Raw genomic sequence first — 18,457 nt, forward strand, 5'->3', positions numbered from 1 at the left:
TTATTAGTATTATTATTATTATTATTATTATTATTATTATTATTATTATTATTATTATTATTATTATTATTATTATTATTATTATTATTATTATTATTATTATTATTATTATTATTATTATTATCTTCATTACTAAAATTATTATTTTCAATCATTGTTAAAATTACTTTTTTTAATTATTTGAAAATATGACGTAAATTTTGTTAGAAAGTATTGGATTTCAATTTATTGTATTATAAGATGAAAGAAGAAAAAAATAGAAATGCCTACTTTTGAAATAAAATTTGAAAAAAATCAATTTAAAACAAAAATAAATCGATCACTTTGGGTCACGATAGTTACAATGAAACATTCACTTAAATGTTTTTTTTTTCTTTTTTACATCATCGCTTTTTTTCATTCCTTTTCTTTTTTTTATTTAAAAAAAAATAAAAAATTAGAATTGATATATTTTATTATTTTGTGCAAAACTTTTGCAGTTTAAAAATCTGTAAAATATAGAAAGTTATGAATGTGAATTATATTAAAAGTCAATATTAATATATGTGAAAATGTTAACATTAAGATGAAAAAACTTTGTTAAAATATTTACTTAAACTATATTGATTATCATATTTGTAATAAATATACACCAAAAATTATCATATTGTAATAAATATATATTAAAATGTTTACTTATTTATTTTTTCTTAATTATTCACATATTTCAAAAAAAAAAAAATCTAAATGTTATTTTTCAGAGAATCCCACTAGTTATAACTGCTCGATTATTTGATCATCCAATTAACAATTTATCAAAAAAACAACTCGTCGAATTAATTCATGATACTAAAACGGGTATGATCGCTTGTCATCAAATTTATGCTACCGCTTCGCAAAGATTATGAAAGGCAAAAGAAAAAAAAAAACGATCAAATAAAATGGCAAGAAACTTGTAATAAACGATGAAATTAAACGACAAACAGCGACAAACGACAAACAACAAACAATAACAATAGCAATAACAACAACAACTGTAGTAATTGTTGCTACAACAATAATAGAAGCAACAATAAACAATAATGGCAATAACTTATGCGATAATATATGTTGCAATGTTTATTTGCAAAATTCTATAAAACATACAAATGAATGGTTTTTATTTTGGTATTATTTTCTAATAGTAATTTCGATCAAGAATTTCAATTTCATTTCCTTTTAAAATTGAAATTGCCTGGAATATTTTGTCAAATTTGATTTCAAATTGTTTTTTTACAATAAATTTTTTATTTTCATCTTTTAGATCTATAATAGTTTTTTTTTTCAAATTTAATTATCCAAATATTCTGTCATCGTAAATTTGGATAAAATTCTTTTTTCTTTATTTCATTTGAAATCTGTAATCAAAATTTGAAATAAAAAAATGATTACAAATGAAGTATTTGTATTTTATTATTAAATTTTGTTGATAATTTCTATGAGCAGTATCAATTGTTGTTCATTACAAATTTGCGAGAATTATTTCTTCCGAATAAATTTATCATCACAGATGGTTTGTTTTGCATTGCGTATACATAATACGTAAATTTTTGTTTTCATGAATATATACAAGTTCGATCCGGTTACTATCAGGTTGTACCGGTTATTTGTTTTTCAACACATGCTGTTTAATTTAAGGATGATCCGGTCATTATTTCTAATCAATCTCCCTTATTCCTTCATGTTTCAGGCTTGCCTAATTATTTTGCATACTTGAATATTCCGGTCATTTATCCAACATTTATCATCAGGTATCATAATTGGATAACATATCCATTCGAATGATCGTATTTCAGGAATATGTCAAGCATTTAATATGAGTTATATCCTGAATGACGAATTGCGGAATTGACGGAACTGAATGACGGAATTGGCCGAAATGTTTAATTATAAAAAAATCTTTCATATTTTTATTTTGTTACTATCAAATTTTTTTTTGTTTTTTGTTTTTTAATGTCAAACTTCCAAAAAAGTAATATTAATCTTACTCAAAGCAAAAATTTTTGATATCTACTGTTAATCTGATACACAATCTAATTTAAAACTTTACATTTGCATATTTGATAAGAAGATTAAGCTTATATTGCACATTTTTAATTACTAACTTAATTAAAGAAAATATGTGATTTATGCTATGCCATACTATACTGATTACGATCCAATCAATGATTGCAATCAAAACTTGATCATTTAATTAATCACATGAACTCGACAGCAGCCAAATAGAATCAAAGATTTGATATCGAATTTATGATTAGTTATGCCAAAGTATTCCAATAATTACACAATTATCACAGTTCATATTTATCACAATAATTAATTAATAATTATGACTATCCATTTCTGTTTATTAATTACCAAATAGTTATCAATTAATTAGTTTTATCTGATAAGGATAAATATAATTTTCTGATTGATATTTTAATCCATTGAAGTTCATTACTATTAGACGAAATGTTAGCATAGAAAAAGTACTATTGGATGAATATTAGCTAAGAAAGAAAATATCTTTAAATGGATTGGTTGCTAATAGCAACGAGAAATAAATACATTATCGAATTATCGAATAACAATTTGAACACAGCATCAGTTAGGTCAATTTAGTTAACTTAGGCACTTACTTGGCTTAGTTAAGCGAATTTACTTGGCCTAGTTATGATATTTTTATAGTTTCTACATTAATTTCGTCCTGGTCATATTTTTTGAAATTTAAATTGGTTAATTTGAAAATTATTTATTTTATACAAAATTTTAATCACAATATATTAATCAATAAATGGATGAAATGGAAAAAAGAAAGGGAAGAAAGACAATCACAAAATTTTCATTTTCCATTTTTTAATTGCTAAATTAAGCAATAAATCATTTAGCAAAAAAAATTTCTATTCATTTAATAAAAACTTTTTGGTACTTTCCTCGCCTTTTTTTCTTTTTTTCCTTCTCTCTCTCTTTCTCTAATATTAAAGAAAAAAAATGTTTAAAAATAAAAATTGAATGTTATCAAAGTTTTTCCCACTCTTTTTTTTAGCAAAATTAATTATTTCAAATTTTTTTCCTTTTCTTTTAAATATGTATTTTATCTGAATAAATTCGATATGAAAGAATAATTTCCTGAATGCAATTCAATTCAATTCAATTCAATTCCATCATTCCATATCATATGACATATTTATCGCATCAATTAATCACACATATATCATTGATATCATCATTCTTTGTGCTGTTTTGCGGAAATTTTAAACAATGAATCCTTTGTTTATTGTTAAAATTCTATTAACCACTTATCATTTCACTTGTTTTGCCGAAATTTTATCAATAATTTCTAGAAAATCATATCTCCCTCCTTATCTCTCTCTCTCTCTCCCCCATTTCTTTTTTTCTCTTTCTTGACATATTTTACTCTTTAAATAATCATTGCTTTATTAAACAACAAGAATGACATCTGTTTGAATTTCCAGAATTAAGCAGAAAATTGAAGTTTCAACAAAAGCAAGAATAAAATTCAAATTTTATCCAAGTTTTATTCAAATTAAATACAAATATGAAATGAAATAAATATCCATATGTGACAATCAATTTACTGTGGTACGGTAAAGCACTACTTTGCTAATTATAGGAATTGTTGCAAAATACGAAAATTGTCATTTTTTTTTTGGATGATTGAAATTACCATTTTATTTGAATTATTAAGCATTTAATGTTTGTAGGAATTAAATTGAAATGTTTGGGGAGAATATTCATTTCCATTTCGTATTTATTCCATTAAGATCATTATATATTGTTTCATACAAGTACACAATTTAAAAAAAAAAAATGAAAAGAGAAAAGCTTCATATTAGCAATTAAATATTGCAAATTGCCATCTGCATGGCCGAAAACTAAAACCATATCATTGCCATTTTACAAATGACATATGAAGTTTTGATCGATTTTAAAAATAGCATAAAATGATGAACTAAATTGATATTTGTTGCAATATTTACCCGTTAATTAAAATATGCTACACATGAGTTAAATCATTTAAGTATTCAAGTACTCAGTCAAATATTCGTTCATATATAATTACTTCCTAAGTGAATTTGTAACCTTTCCAGCTATTCATTCATTTATTAAGTAACTGTAAAGGCAATGTTTATGATTCATAGCGATAGAATCCTTCAAGATCAATAACAACAAAATAATAAGCTAATCTGAGGCGGAAATTTAATTATGCTTGATTAACCTAAGGTACCAATTACAGCAAACTTGATGAGCAATACTTATTTTGACATTAAATCATAACTATAAAGTCAATCATTTTCTGAAAAAAAAATATTTCAATTTAAGATCAAATTGAAAAGTTTCAATGGAACAAAAAATGGATTATTAATTATATAAATTTGATTTTTAAAAGAGAAGTGAAGGAATGCAAGAGAATAATGAACAGAAGTAAGTTTAATTTCAAGCATTTTTTATTTGGAAAGAATGAGTTAAGCAGGTCAATGGAATTTGAAAATTTCTATTTTCTATTTATATGATTTATGGAAAAATTTCTATTTTCTATTTCAAATGATGGAATTTAGGATTTGTTTTTTTTTCCATGTGATATTATAATTTTTAAAATTTAATTAATTCGTATGTTAATCATATGCTAAATTATATGCTAAGTTATGCTAAAATTAATCAATTCGTATATATATAGATAGTAACTTTTCGTCAAAAATACTATTAATCATTGGGTAAAAGAATGAAAAACAACAAATAATTAAGCAGATTTATAAAATTTGAAGATTTCTATTTTCTATTTCATATTAAAATGATTGAATTTAAAATTCGTTTTTTCTTTTCGATGAGAATAATTTCCAATATGCACAATTTCTAATGTACATAAATTGATTTCTAATATACATATCTAATTTTCATAAATGTTTCATTTGATGCTATTTTATTTTTGATCAGTTAAAAAAAATGTTGCAGAAGTAATGCTTGCAGAGAAAGAATCAGGATCAACGAGTGAATCTGAAATTGATTTATTATCAGGTAAAGTTTGATGTAACAAATCCATGCACAATAAAGATGGCTAAAGGAAAATTCAACTTTTTTTCATCATTTTTTAGGGCCACGTGCTTTTTTTTTTTGTCATATGGCAACATTTGGAAGAAAGAAATAAAAGAAATAAATTTGCATCTATTTCTTTTTTTGAGCTAAATTTGTTAGCCACTCTGCACAATTCGGTTAAAGTAATGTATAAGGGAAATTGACAATATTAGCCTAGGAGTCCAGTTACTCATCCAATGGATGAAATCAAATCTTGAAACACAGATTTAAACTACGAGCTTTTTAGCCGCAGCAATGACAATGTACCCTTTGAGAGTTGAAATTACCGCGGTACCTGATTGATTACCCTCTTATAGATTCTCATTAATGGCTTTAAATTGCGTCAATTCCAATCGATAATTGGCCTCAAAGAGAATATTTTTAATCATTATCTCCTTATTCTGAGATTGGGTAATTTACGAGCCTATCCATTCCTTGGATGTGATAATCCATTTCTCAGATTTCCTTTCTGGGGTCAAAGTCTTATTTTCCTTTAACGTTAAGCCTAATTTTTTTTTTTGTGATAGCTTATGGCTATAATAGAACTAGTTAACGAATTATCCAAGGTATTACAATAGAGTAATTAAAGTGATATCATAGGCTTTTTTATGGTATGAAAAACTGTGGAATAATTGTTAGTAATAAAAAATATCATTTGGATTATTTCATAATATCACTAAATGTAATTTAATAAATTTAATATTTCAAGATGCAGACGAAGAAGTTTCGCATTCAATACAAAATCCACAAGATCAGGTATAATTTGGAATTTGAATAATTGATTATCAAATATTAATTGCTAAATAACCGAGTAAATTTTGTTAGCTATAAAGTTTTTATACAAAAAATGAAATTTTCAATTGAAATTGTAAATTATGAAATTTTAAATTTGCTAAAAAATCACTACTTTGGATAATTCCTTTCATTCTTTTAATTATAAATCTAATGAAGTAGAATATAATAAGGAAGATGTCATTTGCTATAAATGTATTATTTCAGTTTATTAAGGAAAATATATCTGCATTGGATGATGATAATAATCTTGTCTCAGGTACCATAATTTTCATTAAACATTTTGAAATATGAAATTAAAAAATAAAAAATTAAACTGTTTTTGTAATTTATATTTTTGGAATGAAAGAAAAAAGAAAAAAAATAAAAGAGGAAGGATAATTATTTGGACCATAAAATAACGATTATATCATTATAAAACAACGATTATACCACTATAAACTACGATTATATGACTTTAAAATAACGATTATACGACTCTGAAAAAGCGATCATATAACAAAAATAAGTGGATAATCAATTTTTCGTCAAAATTTTGCTTCAATTCTCATTTAATGATGTAATTTTTGCATTGCTTCTTTATAATTTTGCAAGGTTGACAGAAAGAGAGAGAGAGAGAGAAGAAAAAAAAGAAAGAGAGGGAAAAAAACGAGGTAAATTTTTTTATGATGAGTTCATAACAACATTTAATTCTTTGAATTCCTTTCTATTTTTTATTTATAACAATTATTGAAGTATTTGAAATCCTGAAAGATGATTCTTTCTTCAAGGTCAACCAACGGAAAATGTGACAAACTCCTCATCAGCTTATTCCAATGATGCATACAATTCGAAAAACAAATCATCATTTTCAAGTGATGATAAATTACATCTTTTTCTGTTCAAATAAATGTCAAATAAATTGATTATTGTGTCATCAAATAAATTCCATTTTTCTACTTATTAGATAATTTAAATTTTTGATTATGAAATTGTAGAAGCTGTAAAATATTTTCGAATCAATTAATTAACTAAGAGAGTAATTAGTTAGTAATTTAGTCAAATAATGTAACCGGTTAGGATGTTTGTTTTTATAATTAGTTCATTTTAAAATATATTAAAGGTATAAGTGCTATTGGTGCAATGATTCAAGGTGTTACTGATTTAGCAACAGTCACTACTACAATTGCAACCGGAAATGATGTTAATGATATTACAAAATCAGAAAATGAAGATAAGAAGTTCCGGTTTTTTCTTTTTATAAACCAAAAATAAATTTGGGCAGCAAAGATTTTGTCTACAAAAAAAAGAAATCAACCGGAAAAAAAAGGCAGTAAATTATCATTACATAACAACAAATAGCTTCCATAACACGGCAAATTAATTAATTAGAAAAAAAAGAAATATGATGATTTGTATATTCTAATCAATTATGTCTAAAAATTTTTAAATTAATTTTTTTAAAATAATTCTTAAATTATGTGATGTATTTTAAAATTTCATCGTTTTTTCGACTAAAAAATCAAAATGTTTTAGTCAAAAAACTTAAAAAATAATTTTGTCATGACATGACAAATTTGTTTAACAAAATATGTCGCACTTTTTTTTTTTAAATTAAGAATCAAAATGTTTTTTTTTTTTTAAAAAAGAAGAAAAAACAAAATGTTATTTTGTGCGCAAATTTGTTTAATGTGTTTCATTATTACTATTATTTTTTTTCACGGCCAGAAAAAAAAACATTTTTTTTTTTTAAGCGCAAATGTGTCAACAATTCTTAGCGCAGATGTGAAACAATTATTGTCATACGTGGAATCGTATACGCCAAAAATGATCCATATTGAACCAATTTTAAAACCATTTCTTATTGATTACATTCCAGCTGTTGGTGATGTTGATGCTTTTATTAAAATACCACGACCTGATGGGGTTTGAAATTTTATTTTTAACTTATTTTTCAAATTAATTTTTGGTTTCGATTTTTTTTTATTTCTTATTGAAATGTTATATTTCAAAACCAAAATACAAATCAAAAAAAAGCTAAACACTTTTTGCAGTAAATGATCAATTTTAGCAGCAAATGATTAATTTTTTCAGTTTCTTTTTTAATTTTCAATTTTGACACTTTTTTGCTTCTCCATTTAATTTTCGCGCGCCATTTTATTATTTCACAATTCTATAACGATTTTTGTTTAATTTTAGTAAACAACATTTTTGATCATTTATTGCAATTTTTAATGCGTTTAAAAAAGTTAGCAATTAATTTGCAATTTATTTATTTCAATATAATAAATTTCATTTAGAGTTAGTGAATTTGTTTTTTGCAAACTTTTGCAAATCTTGATAAATTTAGATGAAGGAAGCGAAGTTGCCTTCTTCTTAAAAAAAAAATTAATGTAAAACAAAAAAAAAATGATTACCATCACACGAATAAATTTTTCAGTAAATCCTTTTTTCTCAAATTTGAAATTGAAGAAGTTTGAAATTTAATTAAGATATTTTATTGTATTTAGGTGGAAGATGATTTGGGTTTGGTATTATTGGATGAACCAGCAATGGAACAAAGTGATCCAATCATTTTAAATTTAAAAATGCGAAATGAATTAAAAGATCACACAAATATGCTAGCAAAAGATATACCGGTGAAAAAATTAGAACGAGCTGATGAAAATATTGAAGAGATTGAACATTGGATAAGTAGTATCAAGGTTTTTTTTTTTTAATTACTTATTTACATAATCATTTACCTACATGTAATTTCTATTTTATCATTCTAAAAGTATTTGCTTACATTCAAAGTTTAAATCCAAGAAAAGAAAGGGAAAAGAGTAATTAATTGAGGAATAATGAAATTATGAATATTTTTCATTTCAGGAAATACATCGAACTAAACCATCCGATATAGTGATCTATACGAAACCGATGCCAAATATTGAGCATTTAATGCAAGAATGGCCAATTGAAGTGGAAAATTTACTAAAAAATGAACAGGTTTATTATTTCAATTAATATTTCTAATTCTTTTTTTTTGAAAAAAGTTTTTAAAAAGTAAAATTAGTCAAAATTAGCATATATTTTTGGACTGTCAAAAAGTTTATAGCATTACACTAATTATTATCAGATTATCTTGATGACAGGATCATAATTTGTTAAAAATTAACAAACATTAAGAATGTATCAAATGATTTATTGATAACGGGAAAAATGCTTTGACTGTAAACATTCTCGAAAACAAGCCTGAATTTGTAGTTAATTCAGAAGTTAAACAATATTGTTATATTGTTATTGCTTTGATGATAGGAAAATGTTACACATTTAAAGATATTATTACTATAACTTGGAGATTATATTATTGCTGTAATGTTATTGTCGCTGTTGCTATTGCTGTTGTTGTTGCTGTTGTTACTGTTATTATTGTTGTTGTTATTGCTGTTGCTATTGCTGTTGTTGTTATTGCTATTGTTATTATTGCTGTATTGTTATTGCTGTTGTTTTGTTGTTGTTGCTGTTGTTATTACTGTTGTTGTTGTTGTTTACAATGATTTACAATTATCAAGGTTTGGGTAACTTTCTATCCAATGAGTAAACTTTTTATCCAAATAACTTTTTTATTGAGTAGCTTTTTATGTAACTTTTTTAGTAATTTTTTGAGTAACTTTTTTGGTAACTTTTTTGAGTAACTTTTTGAGTAACTTTTTTACCCAATATTTCCCTGGTAGTTTTAATGATACATTATGCTATTGTTATTTTCATAGCATTCATTTCTCGTTCATTTCTTATTGGATTGATATACTTTTTAAGGCATTATCACGAAGATATATTATTGCTACTATTATTCTTGCTACTGCTTGTTATTGCTATTATTTTCGTGTTATTATTATTATTATCATTATTATGTGTTATTATTATTGTTATTATTATTATTGTTGTTGTTTGTTGCTGTTATTGTTATTGTTGCTGTTGTTTATTGTTGCTGTTATTGCTGCTGTTGTTGCTGTTACTGTTGTTGTTGTTTGTTGTTGTCCTTGTTTGTTTGTTTGTTTGTTGTTGTTGTTATTGTTGTTGTTGTTTACTGTTGTTACTGCTGTTGCTGTTCCAGCGTTGTTGTTAATGATAGATTTTCCATTTTTTTCAAAAGAATACTATGTTATTGTTTTGTTTCCTAATAGGTTGTTTATACTTTTTTTTTAGTAATATAATTATTCCACATAATTAATTTAATATCAGATCTTTTTTGTATCAGTAATATAATTTAGTTATTTTAATTTGTCAAAAATTTTCAAAATTTTTAAACCAGATTTTGTTTCCATTCACAACCATGTACATCAGCTGCATTTATAATACTGTATTATAATAATTAATTAAATAAACTTGAACAAAATAATTTATTATTTTGCAGTTACCAAGTGCAGCATTGGACGTATCACTGGAAGAATATGTTGATATTTGTTTGGCATTAATAGATATACCGGTACAAAAATCCCGAATTCAATCACTTCATGTACTTTTCACACTGTTTGCCGAATTTCGTAATTCACAGCATTTTCGAAATTTGGCTAAAAATAATTTCATGAAAAACAATACTGATACATTTCATGAATGTAACAATCCTGATGAGCCAGAACGGCTTGAATTATAATCATTTAAAATTTTTTTTCGTTCCTGTTTTTATTTTATATTTATTGTAATTTTTGACAAACATTTTGGTTAATTTGATATGCATTAATTTTTGCGAAATAAATTAAATGAAAAATTGGTATAATTTAACAAATTGTTGAAAAAAAGTTGCAAAAGTATTTTATTAAAAAATATTTTCGGTCAATAAATAAACATAATACAATCAAATTTCATGGTTAAACTTTTCCATTAGTATTTTTTGCCGATGAACGAATTTATCTTTATGCATCCTGATTTAACCATTTCAAATTTTGTTTTCATCATATTTTAATTCATTCATAATTCAATATTCCTTTAATAGTATTTGAGTAATACGAAAAAATGTTTCAAAAAAAAAAAAGAAAATTGTTAAGAGCTAAATGTAAATCTTTTATTCGAGAAAAAATGAAATTTTTTTTTTTTTTGTTATACAGAGATGAAAGGAGAGAGGATTTAAAAATTTTGCAAAAATACATTTAAAAAAATGCAACTAATAATATGTTGCAAATATACGTCACGTAATGCAAACATGCATCATGCATCATGCATCATCACATGCATCATGCAATTATCAATAGCAATAGATTCATTTCATTTTGTTTTTTTCAGTATCAAATTAGAAATGAATGATCCAATATTTAATTTAATCGATTTCATTTTATTCATACTTATCCCATTCAATCTGATTCAACAAACAATTCCATAATCATACAATAATGTATATATAATCATATCTATAATCATCTGTAATCATGATCATACAACAACAGTCTTTTTCAATTACTGCTGATAATCACCAATCTGCTGATAATCACCATTATCACTTCATCTTTTTCCGCTTATTTTTTTTGCATCTTATCATTAAGTGATAAAAATAGTAAATGGGATAAATAACTACCATTTCTATAATGTTCCTATAAATTAACAATAAATTTTATGATTTAATAATAAATTCTATTTCTATAACTTCTTCCATTTTATTTCATTTTAATGAAAAACAAGAAAATACAAAAAAGGAATTTCTTGAAAATAAAATTGCAAGAAAAAAAATGGAAAAAAAGAAGGAAAGAATAGAAAGATAAAAAAAGGAAAGAAAAACAAATTATTGCAAAAAAAAAAGAGAGAGCAATAAATAGAAACAATAAATTTTTAATGAAACAAAAATTTTTAGTGAAATGAAAAAAGAAAAAAGCAAAACTTTATTTCTCATAAATTATTGTAATTATGCAAAGAATCAAATACACATTGCATTAAAACTAAAAAAAAATGGAAAGGAAAATGAAATAAAAAATCTAATTTTTCTTCTGCGCAAATATTCTTCATTTTTAACATTTTATGATGTTTTTTTTTTTTGTTTTCTTTTCCAATTTTCCCTTAATTAATTAATATATTAGTATTAGTTACTATAACATCATTACCAATTATAACACACTCAACAATTATTTATATGCTTAATTAAAACTTGCAAAAGAAAAATTTCTTTTTCTTTTGTTTCATTTTGATATAAAAATTTTGCATATTATTATTATTATTATTAGTATTTTTAAATTTGATTAGTTGAAAGTTTTCACTAATTCCTTCATTTTCAAATATTTTTCTCTTTCTCTTCCTTTTTCCATCCAATTTCAATTTTTCTCTTACTTTTCACTCTTTTAATTGCCTAAATTTCATAACATTTCATTCACTTCACGATTATTTAACAATAATTTGTCAAATTCATACTCTTACTTTATTACTTCTCTCTTTCTCTCTCTCTCTCTCTTTGTTTTCCCTTCTCTTTTCATAATATTTCTTTTGAAAGTTTTCTATTTATTTGAAACGCGTAATAATTTCCATTCACATAATTGACAACTAATAATTAACATAAATTGTTTTCTTCTTTTTTTTTTTTAAAGTAACAGTTAATAATGTCATCCAGTCAATGGTTGATTATGACTACGAAAATGTTGTAGATAATGATAATAATGATTGATGACGATAAAAATGACAATAATAATGAAGATGAAAAGAATGATGCCAAGAGTTAATGCAACACGGTACTGTTGATCCATTTTTCTATCCGTTCATTTTATTTTGAATATTCAAACCCTTCAAACTGTTCAGAAGTTCGAAATTACTTCTATCATTCAGTTTTTTTTTACTGAAAATATATCTTTTTTATTAATCTTTTCATTGCATTTTCAAATCTTACTAAATTTTTAATGTTTTTTCATCGATTTTTTCTTTCAATTATTTTGATAAATTTGTAATTAATAATTATTCATTATCGACTTGAATTTGTCATCCAATATTTCTGATTTGAGCACAGAAGAATTCATAAAATACATAAGCTATTAGTATTAAAATGTGACAGTATATCACATTGATCAATATTTCTAACAAATTTTCTCTAAGAAATATTCCTAAAAAAATTTTTAATTTAAAAATGTTTACTTCACAATCTTCTCTTTACGTTCAACTGATTTTTTAAATTTATTAAATTTCATTTAAATATTTAGAAAGTAAACGTTAGGAATCGATGCAATTAAATTTCACGACAATTATATCCTTTGGTAAGTTTATTATTTAAAAAATAAGTATAAAATGTTCTCTTTAATAGTGGAACTTTAATTTTATGAACTTCGGAAGGTGGGAGAAATTGCAAATATAACAAGTAACTGAAAGTTCTCTGAAATGATAAAGATTAATTTGGTATTTTGGGTGAAATTTTATAAATTAAAACAAAAATTTATAAATACTTCAATTATAAATGAACTAAAGAAAGAAATGTTTGTCAATGAATCAATGATAAGATAAGGGATGGTAAAATGTCAAAAATTTTAAATTTATTCTGAAATTAGCAAAATTTACAAGTTTATTTATCTGTTGATCTTTAGTGCTGGTATTGATAACCGTATATGCAAGCGCAAATGTCGCAAAACAACAATGCTGTAATTTGTATTCCACCGAATTTATTCAGCGAAATGATGATTATCTGAAAAATATCATTGGTAGTGGTAGTGATAGTAATGGTGATAATGATAATAATAGTAGTATTGATGCTACAGATGAATACAAGTTAATCAATTGCAAAGCGCAATGTGACGCACAATGGAAAAGCAATTTTCATGTTAGTTTTTATTTGCCTAATTTTTTTTCTTTTTTTTTGCTAATACTATAAGGAATTAATAAAATATGGATTATTGATTAATTAGAAATAAAATAAATTTTATCAAAAAAATTGAATAATTTAAAAAAAGTATCCAACTATATAAAGACTAAAAAAAGCAGGATCTTCTCTTGGTATAATATTATTATAGCAAATATTTTATAATATAAGAAATGATGAAGATTAGAATCAAAAAATTTTTAATTCGGATTTGCGAGTTTTAATGCTGTAATTTAATTGCATATTAAAGATTATAATTTCCTGTTAAAATTAATTCATATTCCTTCCATCATGTCAAATTTTCAATTCTTAAACAAAATTATTTAGCTAATTTAACTGTCTCAAAGTACAAATGACTAAATAAAATGTTACTCTTATATTTGAAATTTTCAAAAAAATGAAAAAAGAAAAATCCTATTATTCTGTTAAAATTTTTTAATCTCTTAAGTAAAAAAATATGACAAAACATTAAAAATGGTTGGATTGATCTGAAAAAAAAGTATTTTTAATTATTACTTTCGTTAACTTCAAATAAAAATATCATTTTTGTAGCAAATAATATTTTCCTAATTTATACTAATTTTAATTTTATTTTTTTCAAATTCTATATCAAAAATTTTTTGACTAATTTTCTTTTTCTTCTTTCCAACTTTTTTTTTTATTTCATTATTTTCATTTGTAAACTATCATTTGTAATTATTAAGGAACAAGCCAAGCAAAAGAAATGTTTAGCATTTTAGCCAAACATTCAATTTTTTCCACTAGTGTGTTCGTCACATTTGATTTAATTAATGATAATTAAGTCATCGCTTAATCTTTATTAGTCTTATTTTCTTACTTTTTGACTTAGACTGGCAATCTAGACTGATCTTATACAATTCCTCCAATATCGTTCATTCATTCAATCTTCTCCTATTACTTCATTTCTTTCTTCCCTTCTAATTTGAATTTAAAATTTATTCGCAGATGCATTTTCAAAAGAATTACAATTAAGGATTTTATGAATTTCAATTGGACGAATTAATTGCCGAATCATTTAATAATTTTTACACATTTTGCAATGTAACGCAATAAAAATTACCATTTTGAAATGTGAAATGAATCGTAAACAAATACCGTGAAATGATGCAATTGTTGAGGAAATTGAGTTCCTTGTTGTGTTATTGATTTTCATCGGTGAATTTTCATCATATCAAAGGTTTATTGATTTCAGAATATTTACTTTACTTTGAAGTAATAACGAATAATATCAATAGACTGGATAATTGGATGTACTTATAGGTTCTTGTTGAAAGTATTCGAGGAGAAATTCCAATGCTATTTATCGAGAAGAGATTAGAATGCAACTCTCGAAAGAATTAACTCTCATATTTATATAGTGGGGGTGGTTTGCAACATTCTCACAATGTACATACTCCATTCTTAATAGATTGAAAAAAAAAAAAGTTTAAATAAAAGGAGCTTTGTTTGTTACAGTAATTCACATGGGAATATAAGGTTGATTGTTAACATTGGAATATCTTCAAAAAAAAAAAACGCTATTGACTTGCTACAATCCAGATATTGCAGTACAAATTGAATAAGAAATCAATGGAAAAATTTAAACATTGGAAATAATGGAAATAAATTTGACTATTAATTTAAGCGATGAAAGTTGCGCAAATGACTCATTACCATGAGATTGAATTTACTATTATTATTATTATTATTACTATTATTATTATTATTATTATTATTATTACTATTATTATTATTATTATTTGTGTAATGAATCATTTATCTAAAAAATATTCAATTTAAAACAACTTTTATATGCCAAATTCATATACATTGAGGTGTTATTTGGGTTATAAAACACTTCAAATTGATAAAGGGAAATTTTTTTTTTTTGGAATTATGGAAAGATAATTTGTTTGAATTCGTCATTGATTTTGTCAACATTTTAAATTCGTAAAGGGATACGTTCTTCTTGTTCCAACAACTTTCAGAGTGGATTTTTTTAGTTTCTGCTGTTGATTTAAAATTTATGTTTTCTTCATCGTTAATTTCTGGCGAATATAACAAGTTATCTGTCCTTACGAGAAGTTTCCGACGAGTACATTCCTACTACGGTATTTCTTGCTTCTTCATGTTTGTCTTTTTTTTTTTAAAATTTCTTTCATTCTGGTTAATTCCCATTTACTATGAAGAATTTCCGGTTCTTAATCACTTTACCAGAACAATTTCATCCTCATCTGATATTCGTATTTTAATAGTTTTAGAGGAGAATATTTTTCCTTTTTGTACATTCTCTAAGATTAATTAAATATTCATTTCTTTATATTTTCCAGAATTTATCGATAGTTTTGAGAATATTCAATCAGCGTTTGATAAATCTACCTCTAATACTCTGTTTAAGAGAATTAAATTCATCCTAATTGTTATCATTGTTAATTGATGGCATTGAAGAAGCGTTAGATGAAATGAAAATAATAAGTCGTATGATCGAAATTTATTTAAGTTAATGATCAGATATTAACTTTGAGTATATATTCTATTTCTATTATTAAAGTAATTTATTAATTAATTCTCTTTTCTATAACAATTTTTCCACACGCAGTTGTTCCCATCGCCTTTTGTTGTCAACCTAATCATTTTTTTCATCAATTTCTCTGCGCTCCGTAACGTTTGTTCATTTCATTAATTTCCCGTAATGGCCAGTTAGTTGTTTCTTCCTTTGACCGTGGTGACATCACGTCTGATGATGGAAACATCATAATTCATAACTTTGTAGTTTTATAGGTTTAACACTACAATCAACCATTCATTTCTTCTACTAATACATTCATCATAATTTGCTTTAATTAATGATAATTCAATCATACCTTAATTTCAATCAATCTTACTTCTTTCTTTTTGATCTATATTTATCCTTCTATCATTTTATTTTTTCCTTTTCCTTCTAAATTTAAATTTGAAATTTGTTTACAGATGCATTTTCAAAAGAATTACGATGAAGAATTATATGAATTTCCATTAGATGAATTAATTACTGAATCATTCGATAATTTTTACACATTTTGCAATATAACGAAGCAAAAGTTAGCATGCTGGCATGTGAAATGTGAAATGAATCATAAACAGATACCGTGGAGTAGTGATTTACATATTTGCGCTTTTAAAAGAATGCAATTTGAAAATGCACTTAATTGTTTGAAGTAAGTCTTTTTGTTCCAATTTTTCGCTTTTAAAATTTCTTCAAATTTATAAAATTACAATTGAAAAATACAATCGATGATTCATCTTGCTAAATTACCTAAATCATTCATTTATCTGTTTTCTTGGTTAATCTGTTTGTTTAGAAAGGAAAAAAACTAAAGAACAATTCTTAATAATTGCAATTTTTTTCTCTTCGACCTGTTATATTAAATATTAATTTCATTAAAAATATTTGACTGTTTCTGGAAATTAACAAATTTCACCATTTGTAAAATTATTTAATATCTATTAATTTCGCTCGTAAATTTAATTATTCGATCGCTTTTTGCTTTCATTTTTGATTTTTTACTTCTTATTGTTACAATTGTATTTAATTAGCTTAATTTTAAATTGATTAATTTTACGAAATCAATTCCAGCTTAACGAGTAGTAGCAGACATGACCAATGCAATGAAGTGTGCCGCCATATTGCACGACGATATCCCATAAAATGGAATGAAAAGCTGTATCTTTATGAAGTATCCGCTAATGTAGTCGAAAATTTTCAATACCGACAATTGAATAAGCAATGTGCTTTTCAGATTTGTCATTTGGAATGTCGAGTAAAACTTCGTTTTGATTTAATTAAATACCAAATCATTTTCATAAAAATCAAAAATATAATAATAATAGAAAATATTTGATAAATTGAACATCGGAAATGATGTATTATTTGAAGTAATAAGATAAAACAAATAAAAATGATAGAATGTAGTAGTAAGTTGATCTTTTTGTTCTTTCCTTACATTAATAAGTGTAATAAATGAAGCAAATTTTAATTAACCGGTAAAACTTTTTTAATTACCTTCTAAACTTTTTTATTGTTCTGCTATTTTTTTCTTTTCATTTTTCTTTTATTGATTATTCTATTTATTATCACAAATATAAACAAATTATTTTGCATTAATGCTTGTTAATGCAGTAAATGATATGAGATACTTGAAAGGTCAAATGAAATTCCACATTGCCGAATCAACACATATCTTTTTTGACAGAATGATAATGATAATAACAACAACAATAATAATAGTAACTTTTAATAATAACATTAGTGATAATAACAAATAAATATTAATAGTAATAATATAATAATGGTACAATGATAATAATGATAATAATATAATAATAACAATAATAACAATAATAATAACAATGATAATAACAATAATAGTAATAATAATAATAAATAAATAAAAATAATAATAATAATAATCATTATTATTGTTGTTGCCATAATTAATTATTATAATTATGATAATGGTCATTATCATAAGTAACAGCAAATAAAAATAAAAATAATAATAGTAATTTTAACAATAATAATAATCATTATTATAATAATTATTATGTGTATTTGTGTAGTATCTATTTCAGCAAGAATTAATACGAAATATGTGTGAACAAAATGAAAGGATCATTGGATTGGATGTAATACAGAATTATTATCAGTATGATCTGCTCGATCAGTTACGCATATTAATTGATAGTTCTACTGAGCATTTGTATCCATTAATGTGTTCGATTTTATCTTCCAATACAGTATCATTCGGAAGT

At 24.1% G+C, this 18,457-nt stretch overlaps 4 protein-coding genes across 4 annotated transcripts; 3 read left to right on the forward strand and 1 right to left on the reverse strand.

The window, feature by feature from the left end:
- Nucleotides 1–4,352: 4,352 nt before the first annotated feature.
- Nucleotides 4,353–10,501, forward strand: LOAG_06093 (hypothetical protein; the record flags this gene model as incomplete). The annotated part of the gene is made up of 9 exons (XM_020447061.1): nt 4,353–4,446; nt 4,975–5,037; nt 5,804–5,850; nt 6,094–6,145; nt 6,989–7,112; nt 7,620–7,791; nt 8,376–8,570; nt 8,737–8,853; nt 10,262–10,501. The coding sequence occupies exons 1-9, from the start codon at nt 4,437–4,439 to the stop codon at nt 10,499–10,501; spliced, it is 1,020 nt and encodes a 339-aa protein (XP_020302669.1). The 5' UTR covers nt 4,353–4,436.
- Nucleotides 10,502–12,482: 1,981 nt separating this feature from the next.
- LOAG_06094 (hypothetical protein) lies at nt 12,483–14,406 on the forward strand (the record flags this gene model as incomplete). Its single annotated transcript, XM_003141630.1, has 3 exons — nt 12,483–12,540; nt 13,395–13,627; nt 14,371–14,406. The coding sequence occupies 3 exons, from the start codon at nt 12,483–12,485 to the stop codon at nt 14,404–14,406; spliced, it is 327 nt and encodes a 108-aa protein (XP_003141678.1).
- Nucleotides 14,407–16,636: 2,230 nt separating this feature from the next.
- LOAG_06095 (hypothetical protein) lies at nt 16,637–17,547 on the forward strand (the record flags this gene model as incomplete). The annotated part of the gene is made up of 2 exons (XM_003141631.1): nt 16,637–16,863; nt 17,283–17,547. 2 exons carry the CDS (start codon nt 16,637–16,639, stop codon nt 17,545–17,547), a joined length of 492 nt encoding a protein of 163 aa, XP_003141679.1.
- Nucleotides 17,548–17,805: 258 nt separating this feature from the next.
- Nucleotides 17,806–18,371, reverse strand: LOAG_06096 (hypothetical protein). Its single transcript, XM_003141632.1, has one exon. It carries the CDS (start codon nt 18,172–18,174, stop codon nt 17,851–17,853), a length of 324 nt encoding a protein of 107 aa, XP_003141680.1. The 5' UTR covers nt 18,175–18,371; the 3' UTR covers nt 17,806–17,850.
- Nucleotides 18,372–18,457: the final 86 nt, after the last annotated feature.

This window comes from Loa loa, assembly GCF_000183805.2.
Source record: "Loa loa unplaced genomic scaffold supercont3.35, whole genome shotgun sequence".
NCBI classification, from domain to species: Eukaryota; Metazoa; Nematoda; class Chromadorea; order Rhabditida; family Onchocercidae; genus Loa; species Loa loa.

Excerpts from the sequence above, each read along its gene's own strand:
- LOAG_06096 (XM_003141632.1), bottom strand. The coding sequence starts at position 18,174 with ATGATAATGACCATTATCATAATTATAATAATTAATTATGGCAACAAC.